We start from the raw sequence: 23,947 nt of genomic DNA on the forward strand, positions 1-23,947 counted from the left end.
ACTTTCTCGGATTACGTCATAGATTTGATTGTATTTTTTTAAGGCCAAGAGGGGTTCATTATCATGTAATCTGACCTATTTAGGGCCAGATTGAGCCTTTGGTAAGTGGCAATGTAAGGTGTGGTATGTAGCTGGATACGTCCCCAGGGAAGAGGCTTCCTTTATTATCTCTTCCTCTTTGCCGAACACAGATTTTGTCCTTGTGCAGCCTCCTGTGCGCCTACACCCAGAACCAAGGTCTGGGGAGGCTGTCTAGGAGTATGTGGCTGAATAATGTTTTCACCCATTCTCTTGCCCCTGCATAGCTGTGTAAGGCTGGGAAGCAATCTGACCCTGAACCGGGACACATTTTTAAAAGCAAAGGTAGAAGTCCATGTGCAAAAATATTGTGCACACAAGAAAAGTTACAGATTCAGCCATCTGCACAGAATTCCAGGTGGACCTCAGGCTCTGGGATGGGGAATAGGGGTGTTGTTTTTCTTTTAATTTGTTTTTTAAATTTTTGGCTTTAAATCTTGTGTTTAATAAAGTACTAACAAATTTAAATTTAGTCCTTTAAAAAAAGAATTAAAATTAGTTCAGGTACTACAACTGTCTCTACATCCCAGTCTTCTCATGTTTATGGATTTACAGTAGAATTTTGTTTGTTTTTAATGTTCTTCTCTCACCTGATACTTATGAGAGACCCATGTAAACAAGAGAAGTTTTTGACTGCAGGGGAATCAACAAAACTGACTATGCACAATCTGCTGTCAAATGTACAGAATATATTAATTGAAGAATTCGATTTTTGTCTTTAATCTCTTGGTATTATAATAAGTAATCCCTTTTATCAATAAGAGCTAAAATATTCATATTTAAGTGTTTTGTTCAATGTCCTTTATAATCAGAGCTGAGAGGAGATTGTTTGTTTAGCAGAATATCTGTTCCGGGGGAAGAGTCCAGATAATGGATGTGCGTGTATATTCATGTATTTAGGTGTAGATGATTATATGAGCGGTAATCATATTCCGCTAATCATATTGCATATTTCAACAAAGCTATTGTATATTATTGTCATCTTTTTGTGAGGGAGGGGACACTATTTATAGTTGCAGTGAAAACTTTTATGTAGTTCCACAAAACACTTTTGGGTGAATGAAGATATGTCTCATGTTTGAAACAAATCCATCTGCTGGAGATGGTATCCATTTTAAAAAGATTAATTATGTCCATCCAAGAAAGTGCTATGGCAGCCTACTTGTAAAGGTCACTGCTAATGCTGAAGATTGGCTAGAAGTTGAATGAAATATCAGAAAGGAAGCAAGATGTACTCTGCATAACCTACAGATTGCTTAAACTCTGCTCCTGAGCACTGACTAAAATGGATAACATTTAAGAGGATGTGGAGGAAGTGTTTCATAATGTTCTCAAATGATTCAGAAGATCTGAGCATTATGTTTAAGGGCGTTAGAACAAGGAGGGGATATAGAACTTTGAAGGGAGGTTTGAAATCAAAAGAATAGTATTGTCTGCCGAAAGCACAGTCCTATTCACTTTCCCTTGCCCTACCCTGAGAGAAATAGATTTCCTCCCTCCCTGGCAGAAGTAAGCAGTGTGCTATCTCATGAGAACAAACAGAAGAGGTGCAGGGGGAGGTCCTGACAAATAGCATCTTATCAGGCAAAATTTGGGCTAGCATAAAGAGCCAACCTGGCTTAAATTCCTGATTCCTGCTAGTATAATCCAGTGTTTTAAACTTCCGTGCTTAGAGACAGATTCAACACCCAAGACCATTCAGTGTGATCAAAGGCTTTCTGTGCATCTCAAGTTACTACAATGTCACGCTTTTTGAAAATGAAGTTAATAGTGCAATATATAAGTGCTGATATTTAATACTTTCTAGTGATAGTTAGAAATGTTTGCTGTTGCTAAACTCTGTTTTGTGTAGGTCCCCGGGACTGGGGGTGTTGGTGATGATGATAATTTAAAACACATCGGATAAAATGTTGGCTAAGACCAGAAAGATTGATTAGCTACTTTACTGTTGTGTTTCTCTACAGCAGAATGTGGCAGCATTACTTTAAAATGTTAATGTATTTGTTTTAGTTTTTTTCACCATGCCAGATTTTAAAATCATTTGCACACTCAGACCTGCCTGTACCTTACTGCAAGGCAAGCAAATAATAGCAGTCCCCAGTCCCCCTCACACCCAGTCATGCTGAAAAGAAAAAGTTGGCTGTGAAGCATGCCCAAATGTTAACAAATGACGCCTCAGGCACACCAAGGATTTCCAAAGCCACAAATGCTCTGCCAGCAGCACCCAATCCCCTTCAGATTGAGGGTGGGCTTCTGGTCATAGCTGCAGCAATATGTTACCAGGTCCCAAACCATTTAGAGTTTGGTGGGTTAAAACCAACATAGCGAACTCCAGCCAGAAATGTATTGGCAGCTTGGTGATGCTAATTACAGAGTGCTGACGATGTGTGCCTTCCGCATGATGCTTTGCTAAATAAGTGGGTGCTTCCATTTTGCACTAGCTCCAGTTTCCACATGGTCTCAATATATAATCCCCATGTAGAGCACATGGCAGTAATCTAACCTCCAGGTGACAAAAGCATGGATAATTGCAGCAGGGTGCTCCCTTGGAAAGTGGTGGCTGAACATACCAATTGATGCTCTCTTGGAATAATGGCATTTCATTCTGAAATAGGGTGACCGCACCTAAGGTGCATTTAACCAATCTGTCGAGTACATTTAGCTGCACTCAGGCACCCTACTTCTTCCTCCCCAGCCCCAGGAAAGCTTTATAAGTATTGGGAGGGGGAAGGGAACAAATGGGCATTTGTTGCTTTCTCTTTATGAAAATTCAGATTATGGGTTGCAGACTTGGCAGATAGCTTTTCCCCGCCTGTTCCTTTTAAAATTAAGTGTATTTTTTTCCATTGTGTAGCAGATGAGTATTAGTCATAAAAGAGAGACTTTCTGCTGTGATTGTAAAGCCATGGTGATAAAATCTCAGACAAAAAGCTTTAACAGTACTGCAGATCGCAGAAAACTTACTAACTTGCTTACTGGTTTTTTGGTCTTTAAGAGGAAGCTCTGTCTGTCTAACCTTCTGGACTTCGTGATGCTCATTAACATTCTCTTTCACCCTTCTGCCCATAATAGCACTGTCGCTATAACGAAGGGGACCTTTTCAGTGCTTACGTTCGTGAAGATTCTAATTTGGCTTTGCTGCATTCAGCGTGCACCAGAGAGTCTTTATCTCTGTTTTGTGCATCTGCTCTAATTGAGATCTCTTACTTTCTAACTGCTTCACTTTTGCCAAGGAGTCCTTTCCATTCGACGCATCATGAGCAATTATTTCTCTTAGCACTACTCTTGATGTTTCCCAGAGTGCTGCCTGGTCATTATCTATGGATAGCCTCCCTGAAGAAATGGGACAGACCCTTCTTTCTTATCTATAATCATAATTAATCTCAATAAAGCTGCATTGAAATGCCAAGTGTAAAACAGCTCACGACCCCAAGGAAAAAAGAGTAGTCTTATGGGATGATGATGCTCTGGCTCTTAGACAGGAATGACACAAATATGCAAGGAATTTGGCCAAATCGGTAGGGTTTTTTTCTGCAGGGTATTTTCACAAATCTGGATTTTTGCAAGAGTTAGAGCATGCAATTGGAAATGTGGAGGCAAGGGTTCTGTTTCTTGGAATTTCTAAACATTATATATGACAATTTCCTAACTCAAAAAGTGTTGCGGCCAATATGGGGAAATTCTTTAAAGGTAGATAAAGAGGAACTGATCACAGAACTAAAACTGTTAGCTTAGGTTCAAGTGATCCTGACTTCATCACATTTATAATATTCAACCAGAATAAAGTCCAGAACAATAATATTTATAGTTGGTACTTTAATAGGGCCAATTTCACAAAGTGAAAAACAATTATGAGCCAAATCAGCTGGGATGAAGAAATTATATTGAATGATAATTGGCAATCATTTAAGAACACCTTAGGAGATTCCCAAAATCCCATAATCAACAAGAAGGCCATAATGGTTAAAAAAAAATGTTATTTAGAGGAGAAGTGAAGGCAGCTATAAAAAAATATTGTAACAAATGGAAATACGGGGAAGTGGATAGTAATGAATATAAATCAGCGGGATTTTTTGGGAGAGTGGGCATGGTGTAGTATTGCAGTAGCAGGTTGAGACCTCAATCAGACCCTGTTGTGCTGGACATATGCCTAATAAAGGACAATTACGATCAGAGTGCTTACAATCTAATACATAAGACAGTGGTTGGGCAAGGGGAAGTAAATGCTGGAGAGCGGAGGGACAAAAAAGGTTAAGTGACTTTCCCAGGGCCACACAGAAAATCTGTGGCAGAGCCAAAAATTGAACCCAGATTTTTGGAATCCCAGTCTAATGATTTGAACAGAAGACCATCCTTCCTCCCTAGGTCCATCTAAGGGACAAGCAGAATTTTTCAGAATTGTTAATAAGGTCATTATAGAGTGAACTGTCTTTGTCACTTGACCACATTTCACAGACAGTCTACAAAATCCCAGGGCTGCACTGGGAGTCATAGAAGCTGGCAGCACAGCAAACATTGCTTGTACCTTAACTTACAAAGATTGTAGCTACGTCTCAGCTATTTGAATAATCAGTGCTAGAAGAGCTGTTCCCGTGGTCTTAGGGCATTTGTGCATGCGACATTCACAGGTTAAATGCTCAACACTAGTCTCATGAGCTCCAAGCTGACATTGACTGGGAGCAGTGCAAGAGTCCGTGCACTAATTTCTTGACAAGAAGTGAGCACCTTATGTCACATAAAGCAGCTTTTGCAGCCAGATAGAGATGAGCTGATGTACTCCAAACCACTGTGTTCTGACAAGGAATATCATTGCAGTGCAAGAGGAACAAGTTCCTCTAAAGGACCAAATGGGGAAAAGAAGTCTGAGGCTATTCTGTAATTTTGTTAACTTAAACTGTCTAGTCTTATTTCAGATGAACAAATAAGTCCATCATATTTTGAGTATGTCCAATAACTGGATAAACACATTAGCTGAGCGTATCAGCAGCGAAATGGTTGTCAGCATTTAAATTGTTGCTCTTAAGCGTCAGAGTTCTGGCCTTGTTGAGAGGAATGGGACAAGTTCACACCTCCTTTACTGCTTTTGTTAGGGTCTGTGTAATAGGAAGACTAGACTGTATCAGTTTATGTTCTTAAGGGTCTTAAGGGCTATGAGGAAATAGGAGGAATTAGTCTTCCTGTTGAACTTGAAGATTTTTCTGGGCCAGTGGACTGAAAATATTATGTAATTTCATCCATGGAGGACATGAAATTCTGGAACACACATAACTCTGAGGCATGATGTTTGTACTGCACACTTGCCAAAGGGAGGCTGCAGCAAATTACTCCATTCCTGAGTGGCTTGAGTAGAGAAGTATATTAATCCAGCACCGTGTACAGTGGTGTCATTTGACAAACAGAGTCACAAAGCACTGAGCAGCACAAAGGGGATGGAGCTAGCATCTGTCCCATAATTCTTAGAGAGGGTTTAGGGCAGTCTCTTAAGAACGGAAGGTTGTCTAATGAAGAGACAGTCCTTTGAACAAGTTTCATTTTATTTCTTGTAGGATTGGTAGTAGTCTAGCAAAAATATTTTCTCCATAATTATTTTGTGTATATGTATGCAAATTAACATTGGAGACTGGTGAGCCATAAAACAAACCCAACAATATCACATTGTCTCCCTTGGCAATTTGACCCAAGCAGCTTGAAAATGATCTGATGGAGTGGAACAGCCCTCCACTTCCAAGTTATAAAGTGCCAGGACCAACCTTTCTCTTGCAGTTGTCCTGTTCGCAATCATTAATATGAACTTGCAGTTGTAAGGATTTTTTTTTCTTTTTTAACTAGTCTTTTGTATTTCAGATCCCTCATGCTGGTAAAAGCAAACTAAGGTTCCTAATGGGAGATAAGTGTAAACATAAAGAATTCGTGCGACAGATTTTCAGAGTGTTCTACAATTTTCAGTAACAAAACGGGAGCCTGTTTTGGCACATCTCCATAATAACTGTTCTGACCCCTTCGCAGCATGGTGAAGTGTTGGGATTTTTTCCTGTAACCCCTTATAAAAACATGTGGGTGCACACTACTAATTGAACAATAACTTAAGAGGATGGATCTGTCTAACCAATGGATTTGTACTTGATTGACCTGGGAGGGAAGTCGGGAAAAGACTGAGGAGAAGAAATAGCCTTCACTAGCCTTGTGTCCATCTCACACTCCGAACCCTATGTCTTGGAGATTGAGGATCGCTGACTAACCTTTGGCAGCTCCTTGCCCAGAATCCCCTGCAACCTGACTGTTTTAAGGCAGGTGGAACTAAAATTAGATCTCAGTTAATGATGTGGTTTACATGCAGTGTGGGTGGATGTGTTTGTGTGAGAGAGTGAACTTTGCACAATCTCTCTCTCTCTCTCCACCCACTTTGCCTGTCTGCATGGCTCACAAGAACAGAGCAGAGTATTAAAATATACAAGAATCCCAGTCTTTCAGTGCCCCCAAAAGTGGTATTTTCCTCTATCCATATACCTTTTCTGCTCAGGGTAGAATAAGGCACTGGGTTGCTGAATGTGCTAATGTGAAGAAACCCAGGACCTGGATTTGGCAGTTTGCCCAAGAATTTTGTGTGTCTTGCAGTTCTCAGTTTTTAGGAGCAGATAGATTTTTCCAAAGGGTAGGTTTAAAGTGTTTTTTTTCCCCCTAAAGTAGGTTGAATTCTAGAGGTGTGAACCTTGACTGTGTGCCCTTATTAAGATAGGCTGTTTATAGAAAATTATTTTGAGGTAGTAGATTCTTTCTGAATATTCAGGGTGAAATCCTGGCCCCATTGAAGTCAGTGGCAAAACTCTCATTGACTTCAGTGGAGCCAGGATTTTACGCCAAGACTTAGTTTATTTCTCTTGAAAACAGAGGTTAATCATAGCATCTGGAGCCTGGCGTAGTGTGAACAAGTGCTGTGAAATCTCCCAGATGTTGCCCTGCAAGTGTACTCCAGAGTTAGCATGTGACCCCTCCCCCCCCCCCGCTATTTTAATTCTGGATCCGCCTTAAGCAGTGCCTGCCAGTTATCCCATAACTTGCTCCAAAATACGTGGCGGTTTTGTGATTATACATAAACTGAGAATAAGAAACCACCAAACTCATGTATGATCTAAGACAAGATTTTAACTGTGTTCTCCACAGATGAAAGGCCAGTCTATGAAACCCTCGGACCTCTCCACCAAACCACCAGGCATCATGTAGGAATTACATGAAGGAGCGCTGAGCTACATGGACTGTACTCTCAGCGCCACACTAAACACCCAGGGTGGGGTTTTGCAAGGCCTGTAAGTGACTTAGGAGCACTTGACCCATTGAAAGTCCATGGGACTCAAGCTCTGAAGTCATGGGGGGACTTACTGAAATCCCACCTACAATGTTCTTTACTGCTTTGATACTCATCCATTGATATTGGAAAACTGAGAGACTGGTTACTTGTGCCAGTGCCTTGGTATAGCATTGTCTGTGCCTGCCATCTTGGGTGTAAATGTTTTAGCTACACTCTTTTTCAGCATTTTCCTTACTTTTCATCCATTTCCCTTTAGTCTTATTGTTTAACATGAGTTTTAACAAAAGTTATGTACAAACACGTGAGTTATTTAAAAAAAAAAAAAAAAGGTCACCAAAAACTTTACAATGTAAAATCAGTAGAGAGTTTGTCTCCTGTTACATGCAAAAGGCTGTGGAAGCAAATATTAGTCATTCACGTACTTTTCTGTGTTGAGTCAACATCTATTTTTAGGTGTGGAGCACATAAAGACATCTATCATTGTGTTGGGGAGAGGGAGACAGGCTTGTTTAATGCATCATATTCTTGACTGGACCTTCCCTCCCCTGCCTACCTGCGTATACCGTATGTGTAGACAGTGGGAATTTATAGATGTGTAGATTTAAATACATTGCATTAGATGAAATTCAAATTGTTCAGAAAGTTAGAGCGAACAGTGTTTCAAATGTGCTGTAAAATAAATCTCTTCACAATCTTTATTTCATACTAGCCATGCAAGAAACACCTTTATCAGGGAGTGCTTTTATTAATCTAAGATGTAGATTGTTTTTAAGAGTGTGTTTTTCTTTTAAAATAAAAAAAGAATTCTGAATACAATAAGTGTTAAGTTTTGCTTATGAGTGTGGTACAGATGTAAACCCATTTGAAATTCTATTTGGGTTGTGTTTGCGTTTTGGTAGAAAAACGTTAAGCCCTTAACAGAAATCTGGTGTAATAATTTTTTCACAATACATACGTAATGCATCAACTGGATTTTTGCTTATTTGGGCATAGTATTTTTACAGTCTGGTTTCAGGCTTACATTGCAAGGGACTTTTTGAAATAAAATGGCAGATCGGAAGATGGGGGATACACTGTATTTATGGTTCCTGACGTAGATGTTGATTTAGCCTGATACACTAGTACATTATAATTCAGCAAGGGAAGATGTTGCCAGCTTAGAATGAAAATACAAAGGGATATAGCATAAAAGATCTCTTTGCAACTAACCTGATCTGTTTCATGTGCTTGAAACAAAACACACTGGAACCTCAGAAAGCTTGGTATATTCAAAGATTGTTATGTGTTGAATACAGTAAATTATCTGTACACCCACAGACCATGGGGTAAATTTACAAAGCTGTGCGTGGGAAGTTGTGCGTTAATCTACCGCTGTACAGTAGCTATTTTGTGCTTTCACTTAGAGAGGCCTTATCCTTACATTTGTTCAAGTTATCTCCTGCTTTCCTTTTGTTTTCCCTCACATTTTCCTAGTCCTTGTTGCTTGTAAAAGAACAGCTAAAATCTGAATTGCAGGGTTATTTAAACCAATGCTATGGATTGTAAAGACAATAAATAATCTGTTGATTTAAATGTATGAGGTAAATGCATTCATGGAAAGTGTATTAATTCTTTATTTTTAATCCCCTAGGTGTCATACGCCCGTCCAAGTTCAGCATCAATCAGAGATGCTAACTTGTATGTTAGCGGCCTTCCAAAAACGATGACCCAGAAAGAACTAGAACAGTTATTTTCACAATATGGGCGCATCATCACCTCACGAATTCTGGTTGATCAAGTCACAGGTTAAAAAAACTTTTTTAAAACTTTAAGTATTTTCAGAAAATGGCAAACTTAAATGCTTTTGAAGCAGAATGGTTATAGTGAAGCAGCAAACTGTACAGATGTACAGTAAGAAGCCATGACTTTGGATGTAAAATGTAATCATATATAGATAGATGTTACTGTACATACACAGTTCTTTATATATGTAACTTTAAGGGGAAGTAAATGCACTGGGTGTTTTTTAAATGCAGAATCTTTTAAAAATTACTGGTAATCCATATTTAAGGGGAATGTATCAAGCAATTTACTACTTGTATGTCTGTCATCAGCTACAATTATCACAATATAACGTAGGAGGGAAGGTTCAGTAAATGATCTTGAGAGAGCAGGATTTTTTTCCCTTGATGGGGAAAATAATTTTTATATCACAAAGTAATGTGTTCTGAACTCAGATCAAAATGAACATGTTGTTTTGTTTCCTTAGATATGTGAAAGACTCCTGAAGCTGTTCTTACTTTTTTTTAACCTTTATTTAACAAGGTCTTTTCTTTATTCCCAGGTGTCTCTCGAGGTGTGGGATTTATCCGTTTCGATAAGAGAATAGAAGCAGAAGAAGCCATAAAGGGACTAAATGGCCAGAAACCTAGTGGTGCTACAGAACCAATTACTGTGAAGTTCGCCAATAACCCCAGCCAGAAGACAAGCCAGGCACTCCTTTCGCAGCTGTACCAGTCTCCCAACAGACGCTACCCTGGACCACTACACCACCAGGCTCAGAGATTCAGGTAACTATCGATCTGCAAAAGAACTGGAGCTCTACCAGCTATGATGACTTGGGGTAGGGGTTGTGTTAAAAATGTATTTTGGAATTGTAGATTGACTTCAATTTCTTTGTAAAATAAAACATTATTTCCAAGTGAGTGAACAGGAAAATCTGCTCACAGCCATAGTCATTCCATATTGACTAAAACATCTCAACTATACAATCAGATCTCATGAGGCCTTAGGTAAAGGATGACAGAATAAAAGGTTATATTGATACTGAAATGGAAAGTGACTCTTCTGTTTTTTTGTTTTTGTTTTTTTATCAACTTTTTCTGCAGTATTATTGTGGTTTTCATGCAACTTTCAATTTAACATTGAGTGTAGGGCTGGTGGCTGGCAAAAAGTTGAGTGTTTATTCTATTCAGCAGTAGTTTTATGACATTATTAGCTTCAGATGTCTGCTCAAGGTATAAAGAGACCTTGTGTAGTCTTTGATATGAGTGCTGAGATGCTGTGTGATGTTTTATGATTTACATTTTGAAAGTACTGCTTGTATCTCATATGTAACACAGTATTAGCAGTACTGGGTTCTCTCTGTGTTATTTTGATTATGTATAATATTTAGGCAACCTAGCATTTTTAGCAAAAGGTCTTTCTTTAAAAAATATTAAATAGGAATGCTTGGACTTACTGGCGTGGTTAAGATAAATATTAGCTTTTAAATTTATTTTACTGTGAAATTTGCAAATTTTAAAATCTGAAATGAATTAAAGAAGAGCACAGAAAAGGTCAGTCACCTGCCTGGTTTATATGAAAACAAGTGTATATTTAAAACATCTTTGGTAAGGGTATAAAAGCCACTGAGGCTACCAGTGACTCCTTATGTAGATAAAGGATTTTTCATATTGTGTATTAAACATAAAGTAGATTAAATTTAATTTCCCAAATTCAATGGTAATTTACATTGGCAGCTTTTGGAGATCGTTATTACTAAATATGTTTCTAAACAAAAGAAAAAGTCTAAACAGTTTTGTGAAACTGGGAAGCAAGAGTTGCTTATAACCAGTATGTTTCTAGTCCTCTAATTTTGGATTGTAACATTTTATTCACAAGTTTTATTGCAATGAAAAGTGAACTGTTGAAGTATTGTACTTGTTATGATTTCATACTAATATAATCTACAAATGAAAAATCAAAGGGGAATTTTTAACACCCAGTCAAATCTTGAGATATAGCTATTTAGTGAGAGTTCACCTTTCTGAAATCTCAAAGCATGTTAAAAATGGCATTAAATATTGTGATTGAAATCTGAATGCAGTTTGAAACTCAAGAGAGTTCCTGTTTCCTAAACTCCTTAGATGTGTGAGAAACTTGTTGAACATTTCTTCTTTGAAAATGGAACATTATTAATAATAGTTCCATTGAGCGATCTTGCCATCTGTGAGACATTAACCCAAAGACCCTCCTTCTCTTTTCAGGCTGGACAATTTGCTTAATATGGCCTATGGCGTAAAGAGGTAATTAGAATTCCACAGATTGCCAGATGTCCATGTTGGCACAGATTGGTGCTACAATTTATTTTTTAAATCACTAACTTTATTTTTTTTAATTCCTTCTTTTCTTCCACCAGCATGTCAAATTCTTTTTTTAAGTTTGGACTTCAGTTGGTTTTGTTACTTTAAGGCCACACTCAAAAGTTGTGTGTGGGTTTTTTTCACCTTTTCTTTTATTTACAGGTGGGCTTCTCAGATGGTTTAGGTGCAACAGCTATAAGTATTCTAACACCAATAGTGCTGCTAAATGGCATATTTTCCTGAATCAAAACTATTAAACTGAAGTTTTTGCTAATCTGTGATCTGATACTGTGAAAATTGTCAGAGGAAAATAGAATTAAATAGCCTCATCCTTTCCTCTAGCTGTGTCCTACCACAAAGTTAACTTTAAAAGTGTAACTGTATGCACCTTAATCAGCCCTAAGTTTCTTTTGTTACAGGTTTAACAATTGTTGCCAATATTTCTTAGTGCTTGTGGTTTGTTTCTTTGTGTGTTTGTTTTAATTTACACAGGTTTGTGTGTTCAGATTGGAATTAAAGCTCAGTTGATTTTGAAACATTCATGTTCCATAATGAGTGTGTTCCATGTTCAATCGGAAAAAAGAAGTTGATATATGTTAGTGTTTCCTCTTTGTTAACGACACACATCGACACAGGGGAACCTTTCAGAACTATAGGGGCATAGTCTCATTCCTGACATTATGCAGAGCTGTGCACCTATAGCCCTGCACTATAAGCTGAGGAAGCACCTTAGTCTACAGGAATGGTCAGCCGTGCACATTCATGAAAACTAGGTGCTCTTTTATAAAGCTCATCCCAAACATGGCATGGTAAGTATATCTTTAAACTGTTCAGGAGTGGACAGTAGAGTAAGTCTTAACTACTACAGCAATGGCAATTGAGCAACGTAATGGCATGTACACCATAAGATTACTTGTACACCAAAGTAACTTTCAAATTACATGTTTTACATCTATCCAAAAAACCCAAATCATGTGTCCCATGATCAGCACGTGAATCAAAATTTGCTGCATGGTTTTGCAATTCATTATGCCCCTTTCACTGCCTCACCTGCAGTCTGCCCACTAATCTATCTTTCAGTCCTGCTAGTAACATTCCAAAACTCTTAGCAGCTTCAAACAGCTGCCACTTACAAATAACTGTTTGAGAATTTTTTTTTCTCCCAAATGTTTAATTTCCTACCCAGAATTACACTGACCTGTGGTACAGGACAAACCATGTTCTGTCCTAGACTGCGGAAGGTTTAATTTCTGATTTCATGTGACTCATCAAGGCAAGGAAAAGCAGACTAATACCGTTAGAGAGCCAGGTATCTCCTTTCTGCTGTTCTAAGGCTTTTGTTTCTGGCACTGATAGATCATGAGACATCAGGCATTAAACATCACAACAGCTTTTTTTCAGTGTTTATTGAAGTTTCTTAAAATTGTTAGTTATTTTCTTCTCCCTGCAAGTCCTGAAGAATTGTACTTACCCTCCTAGAAAACTCTGTGTTGTTTGGATGTATAAATAAAAACTTCTGAAACCGTCTCTAAAACATCCCCAGATAAATTTTGCTATAAAATATGTATCCTATACAAAATACAGGATGATTTGGCATGGAATGAAAGATTCATTGGGGTTGACTTCTATAATTCACGTCTTTGCCACTAGTGAATAATACGCCATCCCAAACTCATGTCAGTAAACTTTTATACCACATCAGCCTATATTATAGTGAGAGATGAAGCAGTTGCTGTAGTTAAGGTTTCATGAGCAGGTAAAAGCTGCACAGCTCCTGAGGTTTGGAGGAGAGAGGCTCTCGTGAACCTCTGAAAGTGCTAGAAGGCATTCTGGTGATGTATAGCTAAATAGCTCTATTTTAGTTTAAAAATAAACATAGAAAATTCTATTAAAAATTATATTAAGGGAAGATTAAGTTTGCACAGTTGAATTCTCAAACATCTGGAAAAAATGATAATGTTAAGGTTGAATATGAAACTTTGACTCATGGTGCATGTGCATCGCAAGTCTTTAATTATATAATCGTATTACTTGTGCATTTGGCAACCTTAGATCCAAAAAACTAGCATACTGTTGTACTGCACAACTGTGTGTGCACCATATAATCAGTCTGTTAACATGATTTGTATGGAAGTACACAGTCAAATATTCTTACACAAACACACTCCGTATAAAGTATAACCGCATAAATAGTATTTGCTGGCCTTTATGTAGGCTGTTAAAGTTTGCAAACTTCAAGACCCCATTTTCTGAATTGTACTCAAAGAAGCCTGTTCTGCTGGCTGAAAGGAATTTGTTCAGTAATTAGCTGTACCCTCAATTTGTTTAAATGTATTCCTTGTAGAGAAGAGAACTTACTATCTAATGGGCCAGATTCTCAGCTGGTATAAAAAGACAGCTCCAGCTTTGTCTAGAGCTGGATAACGTTTTTCAGACAAAATGTTTTTTTTCATTGAAAACGGTGGATTTGTTTTGACAGAAACATTTGGCATATTTGTACACCTCTACCCCGATATAACACGAATTCGGATATAACGCGGTAAAGCAGCGCTCCGGGGGGGCGGGGCTGCGCACTTCGGTGGATCAAAGCAAGTTCGATATAACGCGGTTTCACCTATAACGCGGTAAGATTTTTTGGCTCCTGAGGACAGCGTTATATCGGGGTAGAGGTGTATTGATTTTGCTGAATTGCTTCAGTGTTGTGTTTTTGTTTGTTTTTTTAAAGCCCTAAAAGGTTTCCCCAAAAAATCAGAATGATTCATTTAGACATTTTTGAAGCGAAACATTTTGATTTTTTGATTCAAAACAACTTTTCATTTAGAAATTTATTTTAATTTTAGAATACAAAAAAATTAAAAATGTAAAAATCAGAAACTAAATATTTTGTTTTGGTTTGAACTGAAGGTTTAGTTCAATCCAGAATCAACTATTAGCAAACTTAAAAATCAGTTATTCGCACAGCTTTAGCTGTCTGTTTGCACCAGCTGAGGAAATGCACAAAGAAGTCTACACTAGCAAAACAGTGCTGTGCCAGTATGATAATTAGCTTAAGTATACAAAAATGAAAAAAAAAACATTACAGATATTCTGGGTGGGATTTTTCTAAAGTGGAATTCAGTAGGAATTGTTTGCAGTGACTTCAATAAGAGTAGAGTTACTGCAACCCTGAACACTTTTGCAAGCCTGCATATGAGTCAGAGGGCCCAGTCCTCCAAGCTGTTATGTGTGTGAATAAAGTTGCTGATTTGCATAAGTGTTTGCAAGCTGTAGAAAAAATTGAGTGATATTTCTCTATTTAGGTGCAATATCCAGAAGTGTTCTGGATGTACGTCAAAGGGCAGTCAAGACTTTAAGTGTAATTCCACATAGAAGATAAGCAATCAACACACTAAAATTCCTTGTATTGTCTGTTCACTTCCACTTGCAGTAGAGTAATGTTAAGGAGTTCTATTCACTAAATGTAACTAAAAATATTATAAATATTATTACAAGTTTTCTAATAGAGAGCTTGCAGTCTGCACATCTGCATTGCAAAACAAAGGGAAGAATTATTCAGTATAGGAATTAAAATTCATTGAGGATGCCTGCTTTAAAATTCAGTGTGGAAATACGATTTTTAGCAAGACTTTTCTTACATGTAACAGTTACTTTAAATGTAACCCATTGATAATGGCCTCAAAAATGATGGTGTTTTATCAACTGCTAAAGGGGGTGATTTAACCAAGCAAGTTGTCTTCATGCACTGGTTTTCCTACTTTACAATTACTACACATATGCTCATTGATATGTACAGACATTTTTAAGATAACGTTACCAACAGTTAATTTTTAAAAAATATATTTGAATAAAAGTCTGTATACTAGAAACAGACAAAACTTCCTGTTTTCCATCTAAAAATCTCTCAAATGCTTTTAGGATATATAAAAAGGCTCAATACAGAGATATTGCTGAAATTTGACAATGTTAAAACCAAGCCCTAAGAGATCCATTTTTCCATGAGGGTCTGGTAGGGGATGTAACGTGTTAAATCGTCGGTAACTTTGCAGTTGTATCCACAGTCCTTTAGCTGAGTTGTTTTATTGATAGAAATGTCAGGCCAAATGCTGCATTTCTTACTCATTCAGTGAAATTCCTAATTAGCACTGCAAGATTTGGCCCATGCTTATTTAGATGTTCCTTAAGAATTCCCTTTATTAGACCTCAAACACAGCAAACTAGAACTTATTGTGGAAGGGAAACGTCATTGTGCCCAGTTCTCGTCTGTTACGTTGTTCCCAGCTACCATTCATTTCAGTAGGTGTTAGTGGCACCTGTGTAACTGAGAGCAAGGATGGACATATAGTTTACATCCCAAGGACTGGATCATGAAACCGTAATGAGCTTTATTTTAAGTCTCAGTTCCATGTAATTTGTGCTAAGCGCTATGTCTAGAATAGCCCCCTCTTTTTATTTGGTAGGTTTTCCCCGATCACAATTGATGGGATGACGAGCCTTGTTGGAATGAATATTCCTGGCCACACTGGGACTGGATGGTGTATCTTTGTCTACAATTTGTCTCCCGACTCAGATGAAAGTGTGCTGTGGCAGCTCTTTGGCCCCTTCGGAGCAGTTAATAACGTCAAGGTGATCCGCGATTTCAACACCAACAAGTGCAAGGGATTTGGCTTTGTCACTATGACCAACTATGACGAAGCTGCCATGGCAATTGCCAGCCTTAATGGATACCGTTTAGGAGACAGAGTATTGCAAGTTTCCTTTAAAACCAACAAAACCCACAAATCCTGAATTTCATATCCTTACTTACTAAAACATATATATATATATATAAATATATATACGAACAAACAAAAACTCTGCAAGGCTTATATTCAACCATGGACTTTATAAGCCAGTGTTGCCTAAGTATTAAAATATTGGATATCCTGTGATGAACAGGAAAGGATTTTATAATGCTTAGAAAAAAAACAAAAACAAAAAAAACCTTTGATGCATTGAATGTTCTTTCATAGCTGTCGTTGTTGAATATAATATACATAGATAACAATGTGCAGGGATTTTTACCCAGCCAGCTAGTTTTACTACCTTCCTTGAAGGTGGCTCTTTTTAAGATGACCATTCACTCATTTGAAAAAAATAAAAAACAAAAACAATTTTTACAAACTAATGGGATTAAAAGAAAGAAAAAATATTTTTCTTTTTTTTTTTTCAAATGTTGATCCAATCAGATTGGTAAACCCCCCCATATAAATTAAAGAGGAACAATAAAAATTGCAAAAAAACAACAAAAAAACACATACTTTTGCAACCTTTTTTATTTTTCCTTTTTTCTTTTATATCATGTGAACTAAACAGTCTTCTGTTAGAGAATGGGGTAAAAGGGGGATACCTGATGACAGAACAATTTAAATAACATTAACAATGTTGCCAAAGAGGTGGTCTCTTTGCTGAAAATGGGTTTCAAGAAAAATCTATTTTTATAAAATATAAAGAATTTTTACAAGAGAATCTGGATTTGAGAAAAAATATTTTGACTGGCTAATTTAGGGGAAATTGACAACTTTGTCATGTTCATACTGCACTGGTAACTTTTTAGAGATCAAGACGTGTGTTTTAAACTGGATTAGTAGATTGTTTTTTGAAGGATGGGCTACAAACAGATGATCTTCGTATCTTTTCATAGCATGTAATAAAAATATTAAATACAGTACGGGAGAGTGTTCTTCCCAGGCACACAGTTACCCACAGTCAAAACCCAAAAGCAAGGAGATGAGTTGCAAGACAGTTTTTCTTTAAGTCATCAGTATGGGATATCAGCAGAACAAAAGTTTAAAAAAAAAAAATTTGTTTTGATCAAAAACTTCCTTGGTTTGAGCAGTAGGTGCTACAGAATTATTTACATATCTTAGTATCATAGTTAAATGTAATGTGTTTAGAAAAAATAATTTGCTTAAAATTTGTTAAGAATTTTCAAATTCACTTTATAGCCCATGCTGATATAAATTGGGCTGTGTTGGCACATTTGGAACACTGTTTATGTTGCTTGAAACACTTATTTATTTAATTGCCGATGTGATGCATATGGCCAAAATCAAATATAGCTAGTTTGGCTAGTCTACTTATTTGTTTACTTAAACTATGGGAAGAAGCATATTATTGTGTCATTTTGTTGTGTGTGTATGTGTATATATAATATAAATATATATATATAAAGTTATTTTTTCTTTTTGTTAATTTATTATAAGTTGTAACACTTTGCTAGTTTTGTTTGTATATGTCTTAAAATGTTTTCTTATGATACTTAAGTGACAAAGGTATCAAGGTAACTTGTGTAGAAATATTGTTTGATATATTGTCATGTTTGTTGTGAATATTTTTTCTTACTGCACAGTAGAAAAGAAAACAACGGGGTCTTTATTTTAATGTAATTCAGATTGGGGAAAACAGAGCTAAGGGAACAAAATGACTGAGGGGGTGCTCTCCCATGTCCAGTGCACTGATCATTTTAGTATGTTTGTGCTTTGTACGGTTATATATTTAAAACAAAAAAGGGTCATGCTCTTCCCTGAGTACTAGAAACAGTTACTCGCTATGCATAATCTAGTTGATAGTTAAATTTGCTATTGCTTTTCTTGTCTTGTTATATAAAATCTTTTCAATACAAGTTTAGTCTTAATGGTAATAAAACGTTATGGTTATTTATAACTTGTGCTTATTTTGTGCATTTTTTCCATGCTATACCCACTAACTGCACGTAGATTAAGTATTGTTTTTTTTTCCACACTGAAGAGGCAAACTTTTGTAGTAGACAGATAAAACTAAAGCATCATAATTTTATTAGTTTTTTTTATTTTTTAAATATTTTAGTTCTAAAGAACACTCATTCAATGTTCAGGGAAACCTTTATACATCATCTGCTATGAATGAGCGCAGTTTGCTGGGAAAGTTTTGATGCATTTGCTAAGCATTAGTGGGGAAGGCATGTCAGAATCTTTTCTCTACAATGTGTTTTACTAGCTGAATAATAATTTAAAGAAAAAAAACTTTCTTAGGACCAGGCAGTTGTATACTTTAGTTATAATGAATGACTTCATGTTAACCTTGCTAGTTTAGATCATTTCTGAGGGAAAGTATTGTAAATGTTTTTTTAATAACCTTGTTGTGTTTGAATTATTTGTACTTTAATTGTCCGGACAATAAATGAAGGTGTGTAGAATGGCTATGGACTTTCCAGATTTTTAAATGTGTTCAGGTGTTTTAGTAACCACAGCCACACAATAAAGCAGGGAGATATTATAGTCTAATTGCAGTAGAAAGTTCTTTAAGGGAGATCCTAAGGTACTAAACAAAACAGTTGAAGCATATTCATTGTTCATATGTTTTTCTTCCAAAACCTTAGCTTAGCCAAATTGAGTTGGTTTCACTAACATTAACTGCAGCAGAGTAATTGTACTTAAATATTTTTTAAATTGGTTTGTGTGATTTTTTTTAATGTACACAATGTTTTTACACAATGAAAGTATTAAGTCAGTCAATATCAAAATTAAGCAAAAATATTAAATGCTTTAATTATACAAATTTTAAGCCATCAGTTAGACTTTTCTTTTTGACATGGATATGCAATGAATGTCATACAGTATGAAGGATACATATCAGCTGTATGGCTCTAAAATTTATATATTGCCACATTCATTCAAAATTTGATTTTTTTTCACCACATTTTATAGCCAGCGGTGATCTCTCTTTCAGTTGACTTATTGGTTTAAATTCCATTAAATACAAATATTCACTCCATGTTTGTGTTCTGTAACATTCTCTTGCTAATTGAAAATATGTACCTTGTAAAATTGCAACACTGCATTTCATAACCGAGTATAGAAAAAAATGTATCAACCGGTTGGATGGACTATGCAGTTCTTCAGCTGCTTCACTACTAATAAACTCATGTTTTTATGATTGAATTACTATGTTGGTTAGAATAATTAATTTCAGGCCATGGAATGAGTTTGTTTTTAAATATACAGCCTGCATGATTCATCCTTAAATTAACCTGAGCATTATATAGTAGAATGTAAACGTTATTGTTTTGCTCTGTTTAAAGGTTAGTTGCTAAAAAACCTCTAACAGCTTCACAGCATCAAAAAAGTTTAAATACTCTAGGATGTCACGTATCCTAATATATAATCCAGAGTAACACGTTCCTACAGCATTTTGTAATGCTGCCATTTTATTTTGAAACTGAAGTTCTTAAAAAGTTAGGAAGAATTTTTAATACTACAGGGGTACAGACCTTTTCCATTTGAACTAAAATTGAAATTTCAGTTTAAAAAAATGCCCAGGTAATAGTGTTAGTAATAAAGTACTTTTGTAGCATCGTAACTAGTGCTTTTCATGACCTCTCCTCCCCCCCCGCCACCAAACCTTATGTGCTCTCTGCTTTGTGTGTTTATATTATACCGTCAGCTTTAAGATGAAATCCTAGCTCTATCGAAGTCAATGGGAGTTTTGCCATCGACTTCAATGGGGCCAGGATTTCACTCTTAGTCTGTTTCACTCTGTTTTCCCCCTTTAAATATTATAGACTGTGAATTAGCTCTTCCTGCTTGGTAGCAACTAAAAGCTTTCTTTAAAAAAAAAAAAATGAAAAGAAATACTGCTCATATTGGATGCTGGTAGATATTGTCCGGAAAGAAAGAAGGTGGGAATCACTTGCAAAACCAAACTCATCATTCATTCTAAGAACCCCATTCTCATCTCAAAATACTGGCGTGTTATTACACATCTTGACTGATCTACTGCTACTTACCCATGGAGAAATGCAGCGAAAGGTGTTTTGTTTTTGTTTTCCCAAATGTGTACGGCAAGGCACTTTGAGTTTAGAGCTAAGGGGTGTCACTAGCTTAAAATAAATTAATCCGTGCTTAGCACTAGCTCTCCCCAGTAAAATTGGATTCATGTGCCATATTGGACAAAGCTCCACCCTTCTGTTTTAAAAATAATGCTTTGCACCCCTCTGTAGTACCTTTAACCTGAGGCTCTCAAAGCATTTTACAGCTGACTGACTAAACTTCCTAACATTTCTGTGAAGCTAGCTAGGTATTCATCTCACATTGGAGATGAGAACAATGAGGCACAGATAGGTTAGACTTCTCCAAGATCACACAGTGATCAGTGGTAGAAACAGGGATAGAATTTAGGACCCTTGACTCCAGTCCTGCGCTTTAACAACTGGACAATCCTCTCAGCTCTTCACACTGGGCGCAGACTGAGTGCAGCACTCCCTTTGTATTGAGTGCATTATGTGGAAGAGATGGCCCAAACATCCAAAATTTCATTTCTGATTACCCTTTACTCACTGCCTGATCAACCCAGCGTCCCCTCTCTTGAGCAGAAGAGACAGATGCAACATATCCCGTTTGGTCCTCCATGCATTGCCCTGACATCCTGTTCAATACCATACCCAGTGAAGGTCTAGTGCTCATCCTCAAGACCTTTCGTGAATTGGGCCTGACTACCTGAGGGGGCATCTCTGCCTGTGCATCATACCAAAGTCAACAAGGACAATGATAGCTATTATAAATCTCTCCAGAGATGGGAATATGGTGTTCTTGATGTATGGCCATCAACCGAAATTCTCTGCCATTGGATGGGTTTCATATCTTGCCTCCTTCAGAACACAATGCAAGATATACCTCTTTGCAAAAGCTTTCTCCCCAACAAAGGCAGCAGTAAACAAACCAGCCACCTGCCTTCCCCTTTCCTCCCCACCCCCATGAAAACCAGTGAAACACCATCTTCATTGGAGGAGGAGCACAGAAGATAGCTTGTACCTGGATTGACAACACAGATTTTTAATTCTTCTATTTGGCACCTAGATAGCATAGTGAGGAATTCGCTAAAAAGATGCCTGTCGTCATATTTTTGAGGGCCAGGTTAGATAAATCATCATGAGTCTTCCTGAAAATTTAGGATAACCCACTTCACTGTGCGTATCTCTGCCTGTAGAGTTCAAGTGCTCTGTCTCCAGCTGGGTCACGTAGTGTGCTTGACTGACTTAAATTTGGCTTACAGAACATTATGCTCGCACAAGACTAGCTACATAGAATCATTTTGCTTGTTTGGTCATTTTTTCAAAATATTGTGCAATTGATATTTGTCACAGTAAACGCTTTACCACTTCATGTACGTGTTCTGTTGTCATGCCAAGAGACCTTCATGTTAACATTTCTACAGAGAATATGTTTTCCACCACCTTGGGAATTGGAGGGGGTGGCTTAAAGATTTGCAACTTGTTCGAAGTGCACATAATTATTCCAAGTTTGTTCTTCTCCAATGAAACAAGTACAGGGTGTGTGGAAGAAATATCAGTTGTAAGTGGTCATTAGTGTGTAGGGAGAATTTCCAGGAGCATTCACACGGGCACAAGACTGATTGAATTAGTAAGAATCAAAGGTAAAATTCCCCTACCCCAAAACAAAAGTGAATTTAAAAAAAAATGAGTTCTCGATAAAAGAAATCTGCTAAAGAAAAAAGCGACAAGTCTGAATGACACTGATTAACTGCTTTACTATCCTTGTTCATAGCAGCATCTGGGGAAACTAACACTGAAGTCCAAAGTATGACTTTTTTAAATTTTCAAGTGAATTTTAAATGTACAGGATCATTCGCTTTACAGTGTGAAAGGACTGGATTTAGTTACTACTATCTATTTGCATTAAAGTAGTACTCATGTCACCATCTTTATATTTTGTTTAAATTGCATAGGTTCTAACAAAACTATATGCAAGAATTAGCTTTTTACAAACAATACAATTCTGATTTTGAAGGCAGCACAAGAAGCACTTAATTAATTTTGCATGATAAGGAATCTGTTGCAAATATACAGCGGTACTCCCACTCATCACCATCTGCCATGGAGGATTAAATGTGCAACTCACAAATGAAATCCTGCAAACTTGGTGCAAAAAGGTCCTTGCTTGAATTTAAACAAGGCTGTGGAAACCTGCAAACACATTGTAAAAGATCATGAAAACAATAACAACTTTGTCCATCTGTGAGCCAGTTTTAGCAGTTTTTTTATTGTGGTGCATTTGCAATAACACTTGCATCTCACAATGCAGATTGTCTGATATGTTTCATATTTCTTCCATTTGAACAGAACAAAATCATTAATTTTAGTACTTTGAAGGCTCCAGTGCTTTGGACCAGGTGTTCTGAGGTTTTTAGTGCAATCACATGAAACACTTTTTTGTTGTTAACTTTAACAACAATTTTGAGAATTTGTCAAATATGGCAATTGTTTGGGGATTATTTTATTAACAAACACTGTTCTGCACAGAAGTGAAAAATAAACAGCAGCTACTGTTGCCTTGATTAGAAATTCTATCCATGGACAAAACTATCTTTGCCATTTTGACACTAATGCAGCTTAGTTCTCTTTTTATTCTTACTTCTTTTACACTGGAGGCTTCATTGTTCTAGATACTGATTTTTTTTAATCTGAGCTCATAATTGTATGTGTAAAGGAACTAGATGTGGTATTGAAGGGCCTATTCTGATCTCTTGAACTTAGGTGCATATCCTGACTCAATTTTTGTCAATATATCTCATTGTCCTGAGAGCTGTTCTCTTGTCCTTTCGGATATATGCCAGTAAAATGTCTCGGTGCACGTGAGAGGTTTGAATCTCTCAGAAAACAACTACCCTACACACCTGATCCTATAATGTGCTTGGCACTCCTAGTTCCCACGAAATGAACCCCTAATCTGATCCCCATAAACACACACAAGATGCATGCCTCTCCTACAAGTTGCAATTTGCAGCATTCTGAAAATTGTAACTACGTCAGTGAAGTTTCACTGAAATGTAAAAGCCTTTAAAAATCATAGAAATGGAGCCTCAGGAAATTTACCAGCATTCTCAATGGTTACTATTTCATTCTGATGATGTGCACTGATTCAAAACCTATATATACCTAGGTGTAATGTGACTGATCACAAAACCTATGTATGTAATATTATCGTCAAGGCCATTACTAGCTGGAATTGTGTATGTGCATCCATCATCATCATCAGGGTCTACTCCCCACACCCTTTTTTTAAGGAGCCACATTCTCTTTAACCTATCTCTATCCTTTCATGTACCTGAAAAGGTTTCTTCAGAGCATACTCTTTTTGTGTAACTTACATGTTAAAGCCCCTGTTACACACCTTACTCTGGCAAATTATGTTCGCATTTGAGAAATGCAGCATCAGTATTACTGCTTGTCTGTGAATTCATAGAACGAATGGAATCGAATGAATGCCTGCAAGCCTATTAAATTCTGACCATCGAAGACAAAAATAGGAATTAAAAAACAAACAAAAAAAACTACTATAGACCTAAGAAGGCCTCACTCCTGAGCCCAAGCATCAATGCTATTATGATGTGTGTGGGTAACAAGCTATCACCGCTGCACCAGGCA

At 37.0% G+C, this 23,947-nt stretch overlaps 1 protein-coding gene across 7 annotated transcripts in view; it reads left to right on the forward strand.

Annotated features, from left to right (window-relative positions):
• The window catches only part of ELAVL4 (ELAV like RNA binding protein 4), a 76,893-nt gene extending 60,621 nt beyond the window's left edge, over positions 1-16,272 (forward strand). Inside the window, exons 3-8 of one of the 7 annotated variants that reach the window (XM_065408948.1) lie at positions 9,015-9,168; positions 9,708-9,933; positions 11,392-11,430; positions 13,702-13,710; positions 14,686-14,712; positions 15,924-16,272. In XM_065408948.1, coding sequence (XP_065265020.1) covers positions 9,015-9,168; positions 9,708-9,933; positions 11,392-11,430; positions 13,702-13,710; positions 14,686-14,712; positions 15,924-16,272 — 804 coding nt within the window. Of the gene's footprint in view, positions 1-9,014; positions 9,169-9,707; positions 9,934-11,391; positions 11,431-11,993; positions 12,011-13,240; positions 13,244-13,701; positions 13,711-14,685; positions 14,713-15,923 lie in introns of all 7 variants that reach the window. The other 6 variants (XM_065408951.1, XM_065408950.1, XM_065408947.1 and 3 more) reach the window with 6 other exon arrangements.
• The last annotated feature ends 7,675 nt before the right edge of the window (positions 16,273-23,947 follow it).

Source organism: Emys orbicularis, chromosome 8 (assembly GCF_028017835.1).
Source record: "Emys orbicularis isolate rEmyOrb1 chromosome 8, rEmyOrb1.hap1, whole genome shotgun sequence".
Classification (NCBI taxonomy): Eukaryota; Metazoa; Chordata; order Testudines; family Emydidae; genus Emys; species Emys orbicularis.